Source organism: Canis lupus, chromosome 2, assembly GCF_003254725.2.
Source record: "Canis lupus dingo isolate Sandy chromosome 2, ASM325472v2, whole genome shotgun sequence".
NCBI lineage: Eukaryota > Metazoa > Chordata > Mammalia > Carnivora > Canidae > Canis > Canis lupus.
In genome coordinates, this window is record NC_064244.1 from 20,617,746 (window position 1) to 20,626,913 (window position 9,168).

Genomic DNA, 9,168 nt, shown 5'->3' on the forward strand with positions numbered 1-9,168 from the left:
GTCTCCAGGACTTATATAGCTACTGGTTGTAAGTACATACCCTTAAACAATCTCTCTCCCATTTCCCCAGCCCCTGGAAGCCACCACTTTACTCTCCTTTACAGTTTTAGTGGTTATCTTTAGAGTCTACCTATGAGAGAGATCATGCAGTATTTGTCTGTGTTTGACTCATCTCAAATGTTATTATTTTTGTCCTGAGAAATAAGGATATTGGAACAAGCCGAATTTGCCAGACATAGGCGATGTAAATGTTTTTTTGCACAAAAGGAAAATATGAGCCACAGTGTTAGCAAAGGGGCTAAAATACATTCAAAGTAAAGACAAAGATTCTGCTGAGGACCTAGATTCAGGAGGCAAAGCCCAGACTGGGAAATATCACTGAACTCACAACGGAGCATTGGGAGCACAAGCAGTCGAGTGAAATTGAACTTCACTGAGATTACATGCAGAGTCAACTGTGCCCTGGTCTCAGGATCTTGTTTGGTTAGCCTTGATGTTGGGTTCTCATCATCTCTGGCATTGCTGGTAGTACCAGCCAGGGAGCTGCTGTTCCTGCACAGGATGACTCCAGGGCCTGTACACATATGCCCTTTTATATACATGTGAGGTGAAGACCAGGGGAAACTTTCTCCCACTGGGAAGTAGAAGGTGTTAGGGACTTTGGAAAGAGGAGGAATATTTGCAAAGCCTCTCAGTATGTGAATAATTTTCCTGTTTCTGAATTTCATTTAGCAAGAACTTGAGAAGCAGAAATTGCAAGAAGAACAAGAAAATGCCCCCGAGTTTGTGAAGGTTAAAGGAAATCTCAGAAGAACAGGCCAAGAAGTGGCACAAGTGCAGGAGTCCTAGGCCCTGGCGACAAGAGACCACACATGCGCCACACCCACTCACTCCGTGGGGAAGCCGTGAGCAGGCGCCTCCTCGACACTTAATCTCAGGGCCAGAGCCCCTGGAGAGAACCCCAGCCAGCAGAGAATTGTTACTTTAAAAAAGATTTGGCTTTGATTTTCCTACAATCTAGGCGGATAAATGATCTGTGATGGTTGCAATTCCTATTCACCAAACGAAGGACGTTGACCAGCACTTAAGTTGGGATAAATGAACCTGTGTTCATAAGACATAAAACAAAAACACAAACACCACAAAGCAGAACAGAAAGAGGACATTGGAATAAATTCTTGAGAGTTGCACTACCTGGTTTTTCTTCCAGTCCAGGTTTAACGGGGCACAGAGCCTTTTTTCTTTTAAATCTAAAGAAAATGTGTTTTGTTTCTTCCTTTAGTTATCTGATCATTTAAATCACATAGGAAGGTGTTTGATCTGTTACATCCAGTATTTGTAAATTTCCTTTTGCGAATCTAGAATTTTCTTGTTTGGTTATGCTTTCACCTGTGTTAGATCGACACCTGACAATGTTAATGTTGAGCACAGATGTTAACGTTAGTCGGCATTAAGATTCAGGAAGAGGGTGAGAAGTTTTAAAAATTTGGAGGAAAAAAATACATAAAAATTCGGAAACAAATATATGTAAAAGATAGGAAAAAAAACCCCACATAAATCTTGATCTTATTTTAATTCCTTTTGGTTCTCTGATACTAGAATGCTCCACAGTGATTATTCCAGTTCAGAGAAGGCACATCATATAAATCCATTTATTGTTTTGATAACTGGTAAGAATTTTGTTTGCTTTTTCAATTTCTTGCTGAGCTAGTCCTTTTATACATGAAACAATCTCCCGATCCTTCAGAGAAGAAAAATGAGTCCATGTAACGCAGCTTCAGTGTCAAAAGTAGAGGGTCCAGATCTTTGAGAACAGAGTGGGGAAAGCTCCCATGAGAAGCTGGGCAAGGAGGACTTCTTTGGGTATTTTAATGTGAAACAAACGTAGGCTGGTCTCCAGGAGGCCGAGCTGAAAGGTCGGTGGTAGCATTTGTACATTTTGATTTTCATTAGAATCCCAAGTTTTGGAAACCAGATTCAGGATCACATACTGCTTTGCTTTTTTTTTTTTTTTTTTTTTTCTTGTGAAGGAAGATTGCTCACCGCTCTGTTGGTGGTGACGACTACTGTACTGCATCTCAGGAAGTGCTGAGGTGAAGGGAAGAGGCTGCCTGGCGTTTGCACGCTAGCCAGTTCGCGGTCCAAAGTGAAGTCCCAGTCCAGCAGCAAAGTCCTGATGCAGAGTGCATTTTTTTTTTTTTTTTTACTGCTGGTCTGGGCAGGGATATATTCTACATGAGGTGATCGGAGGAATTGAGGAGGATTCTGTGTGTTTCCATTGAGGTGATTCGGCCAGTCACTCTCACATCGAAGAGTCGTCTTAAACTTCCTTTAAAGGCTCCATAGGAAACTGGATCCTGAGCTTTTAATCCTAATAAGCATTGTAGAAATTAGCTTTCTATGAGAATGCTTTAGTTTTCATAGTCAACAGGCTCATATTCAATCCTCATGTGAACTAGATAAAGGTAAACACGATGACAATATACTGCTAGTCAGAGGACAGGTCAGTCACACCTGACTTCTCCTCAGTAAATATCTCTGAAGAGAATATGAGATGGTTAAGATAAAATGTTGCTCTATGATAGTTTGTTTTCGAAGGATGGAACGGTAACTATTTTTCCATCCTTCTAGCTTTTGCAAGAAGAAAGTCTGTTAAATGATCATCTTGAAAATACATTCTGATAGCACATTGACTGGAATGCTTTCTTTGTGCATCTGGACTCATGATGAGATTTGCGAGGTGAGGATTCAGGACTGGTCATAGCCTTTCACCCGACTGGATGTTGGATCTTAAGTCCTGTGCCCTTGAAGCAGTTCTGCTGCTTGATAACATTCTCAAGGGTGCTGACAGGCCCCGGTAGCAGGACTGCTTCTGTTGCCACGATTCACCTAGAATTCGTTCTTCACCGGGAAGAAAAATTATAAAAGCATTTCCCTCCCAATCGCACTCACCAGACTGCACAGTGACATGTAGTGAGTAGTACAAAGTCTGGCCAAAAGACTTGTAAATAGTGTGAAGTGATGTCTCGGGACCGGACAGTGGAATGTACAGGTAGAGGAGCTCTGCGAAGTTGTCTGCTCCGCTCGGCTCACAGGCCTGAGCTTCAGGGCGCCCGTCTCCGCTCCACACATTGATACTGTACAGTCCAAACTCCTAGGACTCATGAACATCTGAGCAGTTTTGTGCTTTGAGCCACTTTTTGACAAAGAATGGCTCCATTTTTCCACTCTATGGTTTTCTTAAAATAGTTCACTGTTTTATAGTCTCCTGGTAGTAAAGTAGCGTTGCTTTCTAAGCTACAGCAAACAGTTGACTTTATTCTTCTACTCCGAAAAATCTTGACTTGTTTGAGTGTATATAATATATATAACGGGAGCCTTAATGGATTTGTTTTCATAATTTAATATTTTTTGTATTTGCTCTTGTACAATTGTTTTTAATGGAAAGTATTACAGACTTGAGGGTGGAATTCTTAGAACCAAAGTTATTCTTAATAAAAATCACCACATGCTTGGACCATGAAGCTGTGTTTGTCTGATCTGTTGGTGATGGATGTCTGGCGCTACAGGTAGGGATGCTGTGTTCAGCTCAAGGAGCAGAGAAGGTGCTTTTAGGGTCTCCCTTTGGTGACCGCCACCCCCTCCCCGCCCCAAATCAGTTACCTCTGCCTTGTTTCAGGCTGACAATTCACTGTGTCAAATTCATGCTTAGAAATCATCTACTTTTTGTATAAAGAATGTGGTATTTTAGCCACTGCCATTCCTTCAAAGTATTCTGAATCTTCAGGGCTGGGGAGGACAGTGGGAGGTATATTTTGGTAGGGGCCATTTTTTAATGCTGTGACCTAGAACGTGTGACATACCTGAACTGTGACCATGAGATTATTCTACTTATTAAGGGAAATGAACCTTAGCCTCAAAAAGTTACTTTGGGAAACTGTACACATTGATTACATTGTACTATTAGTTACAGTAGTTCAGAGGTTCTGGTCTCTCTCTGCCTTTATTTTCTAACCCCTAATTACTACTCCATTTGATTACCCAGCTCCTGGTGTTTTTGGACTCCATTTTGATAATCAGATCTACTCAGGGCAGCGCAGGTTTCCTACCTCTCAGGGTTTGCCATGAGTTCTAAAGGCCAGTGCCCAAGATGGGCTCCAAGATGATCTGAGCTAGAGTTGCATTCTTGGGCTGCAAGCAGCCAGTTTCCCCAGGGGGGCAGTTCTGAGGCTGTGGCTCCGAGCCACGCTGTGCTTGTTTGTTACTTAGAGTAATACTCCTAGATTTGAAAAGAGAGGGCAATTAAAGTCTTTGATAACATTTAAAATGCCAAGTGCAGGGAAAAACTCTTAGACTAAAACTGCCAGGCTTACATTTACTAGTATAATGAGAAGCGAAGTGTTTTCTTTCCAAGGTCTTAGGGTAAATAAAATCTTCATGAGGTAGCCTCACAATTATAATTTCTTCCTTTCTGTTTGCTCTTGAGAAGATGCAGTCTGATGATGATGAACTAGGGATGTTTTGAATGTCTTCCCACTTGTTCCTGGGTGTCCTAGCAAGGTGGTAATGGCCAGCTAGAGTCTGGTAATAAGGACCCTTGGTTATTTACTAAGAAAGAGTGTGCTGCTGGGATGTTGAGGCTCCCAGACCCCTCAAGGTTAGGGAATATGTTTGTATGTGTCAATGTAAGTATCTTTCTGCACATTTGCATTGATAGGTTTATATCTCTAGTTGTTGAAAATCATGAGTTCATATTAATACTCTCAAGTCTAACCTAGTAGTACTTTCTCACTTTCCAGTTTCCATAATTGTGGCTCCTTTCTCTAGCATTGAGAGAAAGGAGCAGTAAGTAACCTGCCTCCTGCCTTTGCTCAGCGCCATCCCCACTCTGGCCCTGCCTGGTGGCTTTGTGACTGGATTATTAAGGAAGGAAAGAAGGAAACATGTTTTCCTTGGACATTTAAGCATTTATTGTGAATTTAAACTAGTTAAATCATCTCAAACCTCTTAAGCTGCAGATTTAGTATGCCTGGTTATTTTTTACCTTTCAAAAACTCAAACAATATATGAACCACACTTGTCCTATCAGGTCGGGTTCTCTAGAGAAACAGAACCAAGGAGAAATAAGAAAGGTTTAGTGAAAGATTGGGTTGATTGATTGATTGATAGGTAGGTAGCTTGCTAGATAGGCTTATGAGGAATTGGCTTACACAATGATGGAGGCTGAGAGGTCACACCAACTGCTGTCTGCATCCTGGAGACCCGGGAGATCCAGCCAGTGGTGTGATTAAGCTGGAGTCTGAAGGTGTGTCTCCCAGTCTGAGGACAGGAGAAGACCCCAGTTCCAGCTCAGAAGTCAGGCAGAGAGCGAGAAAGGGAGTGAAATTCCTTTCCTTTCCCTTTTCTGTTCAGGCAGGCCATCCGCGGATTGGTTGAGGCCCCTCCCATCCTGGGGAGAGCAGCTTACTGACTGAACACACTGATCCAAATGCCAGTCTCCTCTGGAAACACTCTTATGGACACACCTAGAAATTATGTTCACTCTGGGTACCCTGTGGCTAGGTCAGGCCGACACAAAGCCATTATACTTGAATACAATGGTTAACACATTATTAAAACTAACTTACATAAATCTATTTTATAAGTCAACTTTTGAGCTTTATGTTAAAAAATGTGTTACTTTAGAAATGCTTTCCTACTTTTATGGCTGTATTTACTTTCCTATCTTCCTAGGGATTTAGTCATAACTCACTCTATTGCCTGGGCTTGTAGGAATCTTACACCAAGCCTAAAAGAAAAGGAATTCCTCAGGCCGATAACGTCATCTAAGGGCACAGAGCCTGGCCACACAGTGCAAGTCGATTCAACCATGAACTGTGGATTAAGTCTTTTTAGAATTAATTCTTACTTGCTTTGTCATGGGATTTTTTTACTATCTTAACATATATATTACTTTAAATTTTTGGAACTTGGTGTCTTTACCAGAAATGAAGTATTCTTTACCCTTGCATGGCCAGCATTGCATAACTTGTCCTGCCTTTAGGATACATTGATCTTGTCTATTAGCATTATTGAAAATTAGATGCGCCTTATCAATATCATGTAGGCTCAGCAGGATTATATTGAGTTTAATTAGTAGAATCATGTTGAGATTTTGTCTAAAGAATCATTAGGTCTGTGAGGCAAATTCTTTGAGACATACCTGCCTATTATCTTGGGCATGCTGTCATGTCCATTTCAATTTGTTACTGGGTCTAATCAGTGACTCTGTTTCTATTTGTTCCATATATGTGATGTGACCACTGATGATGATCAGTATTCCTTCTTCTTGTGCTACTTTTTCTTGTTTCCTGTATAGATAGCTAGAAATAAGCACATGCCCTTGCTTTATGAAAATATGTATTCTTAGAACAAAATACTCATATAGAAATAATTCCTTAAGTGTATCCATCCTTATTTTGTCTTGTTTTTAAAGATTTTATTATTCATGAGAGACAGAGGCAGACACAGGCAGAGGGAGAAACAGGCTCTATGCAGGGAGCCCGATGTGCAACTCGATCCCAGGACCCCAGGATCATGCCCTGAGCCGAAGGCAAGACGCCAAACCACTGAGCCACCCAGAGATCCCTCCATTCTTATTTTGTATTAAAATTCATTTTTCTCTTTTGGGTATCACGAATCTGGATTCAGCTGCTTAACCATTTCCATCTCCTTTTCTTGGATGCTCAGAATTTTATAATTTTATAACTTGGCTAGTGGAAGCCCCAAGGTTATTCCTGTGTTTTCGGAGCAGGAAAGCATCCTTACTTTGTTACAACGATAGGATGTTTCAGACCATCCTAATTTTTTTTCCTGACCTAAAACATATATGTGCCTTTCAAGGAGTCCTGGTTCCTCTTGATGGAGAATGGAAATGGGGATCACTGTCTGGCATGAGAGGTGCAGAGGGGAGTTAGTGGACAAAAGTGCTCCTGTATGTTTAGTAGTGTTAGAGCTACAGGATGTGAAATCACCTTGGGTTTTCCATTTTAATCCTTTAGGTGGTTCTGTCCTATGTTTCTTACAGCATGAGTCTCATTGAACCAGAAACTTTTTCATTACACTTAGATTTACAGAGATCTTTTCCTTTAATGTAAGAATTATGAAGAGGGGGGTGGGCACACCTGGGTGGTCAGTCGGTTAAACATCTGCCTTCTGCTCAAGTCCTGATGTCAGGGTTGGAGGATCGAGCCCCACATCAGGCTTACTCTGCTTAGCGGAGAATCTGTTTCTCCCTTTCACTCTGCCCCTCCCCACCATTCATGCTCATTCCTGCTCTCTCTCTCTCTCAAATAAAATGTTTAAATAAATATTAAATAAATAAAATCTTAAAAAAAATTATGAATGGGGACCTGCCTGCCTAGGTATTAAAACACACTTGTAAGCAACAGTAATTTAATTGGGCTGATACTGGCCCAGAGTAGACACTCAATGGAATGGAATAGAAAGCCCAGAAAGAGACTCATTTATATATTGAAGTTACTTTATGATTGAGGCAGAATTTTATTTCACATCAGTTAGGAAAGGGTGTACAATTCAGTGAAAAGTTTTGGGGCCACTGGATCTAACCAAATACATATTCCTCTACCTAACACCATGTGTGAGACTGACTGCCAAATTTATTAAAGTGTTCACATAAAAATAAAACTATAAAAAAAAAAACTATAGAAGTATTAGAAGAAAGTATAATGGAATATTTTTATAATCCTGGGAACAGGAGGGGCTTTCCTAAACAAGACATCTAATTCAAAATCTATAATAAAGAAAACTGGCAGATAGAACTGGTGAAAATTAAATGTTTTTGCACAAAAAAATTTGTAAAGGTCAAAAGGAAAGTAAGATCTACATGTATAGCAGCAAATGAATAATACCTACATTGCATACATGTCTTACATACATGTCTACATCATAAAATATCTATATCAATCCAATAAAAAAGAACATACGTAACAGGCAGTTCGCAGAAGGAGAAATACAAATGGCCCATCAATATGTGGAGAGATGCTCAATGTCACTAGTATCAGCAAAAGGCAAATTAAGATGAGGTAATTTATGCAAATATTCACAAAGCAAAGCTTAAATAGATTGATAATAGCTATTATTGGTGAGGATGTGGAGAAATAGGTACTATTACATAGACACCTTTGGTGGGAGTGCAAGTTGGTAAACCCAACTTTGAGACACACACACCTTCACACCCTCTGGAATGAAGATGATCAAAAAGACAAAGAGGTATTGATAGGAGACTGGTGAGACTATAACATGGTACAGCCACTTTGGAAAAGCCTGGGAGTTTCTTAGCATGTCAAACATAGATCTATTATGACTCAGCAATTCTGCTTCTAAGTATATACCCCCAAAACAAAGTCTTGCACACATGTTTGCAGCAACATTATTCATAGTGGCTAAAAAGTGGAAATGACCCAAATGTCTATCAGCCATTTGGTGGATAAGCAACAGGTTGCTGTATCCCTACAGTGGAATATTACTGAGCAATAAAAAGGAGCAAAATACTGATACATGGATAAACCTCAAAAACATCATGCTAAGTAAAAAAAAGGCAAATACCAAGGACCACATAGTGTATGGTTACATTTATATCCAATGTCCAGAAGAGAGAAAGGAAGTACAGTAGTGGTTGTCTAGGGCAGGGGGCAGGTATGATGGGTTGGGGAGCCACTGCAAATGGGCATAAAGTGCCTTTTTGGGGGTGATGGAAATGATTTAAAATAAAATCGTGGTGCTGGTGGCACAACACTTTAAATATGCTAATGATCATTAATATAAATATAGTAATACCCACCTAAACTTTTATGGTATATAATACATCAGTAAAGCTTTTTAACACATACATATCGTGTGACACACAATTAGAGCTCTAGGAATTTGGCCTTCAGGAATATCTATACACACAAAGGTTGTTGGTCATTTCTCAGGAGAACAACCCAACTATACAATAGTAGCTTACTAAATTAAGTATAATAATACATCCCTATTTGCTATTATGGACCTATTATATTATGCTACATATATAGAAATAAGACTGAAACTATCCTGTTATACAAAACAGCAAGCTGAGGAACGACACAAAGTATAATCTCATTGACATGAAAAAAATTTTTAAAAAAA

General features: G+C 40.0%; 1 protein-coding gene across 5 annotated transcripts in view; it reads left to right on the forward strand.

Annotated features, from left to right (window-relative positions):
- Positions 1-3,524, forward strand: part of FAM107B (family with sequence similarity 107 member B) — a 70,698-nt gene extending 67,174 nt beyond the window's left edge. For all 5 annotated transcript variants that reach the window (XM_025445051.3, XM_025445050.3, XM_049100657.1 and 2 more), the window contains exon 4: positions 733-3,524. In XM_025445051.3, the coding sequence (XP_025300836.1) occupies positions 733-849 (117 nt within the window). In that variant the 3' untranslated portion in view covers positions 850-3,524. The remainder of the gene's footprint in view (positions 1-732) is intronic.
- Positions 3,525-9,168: the final 5,644 nt, after the last annotated feature.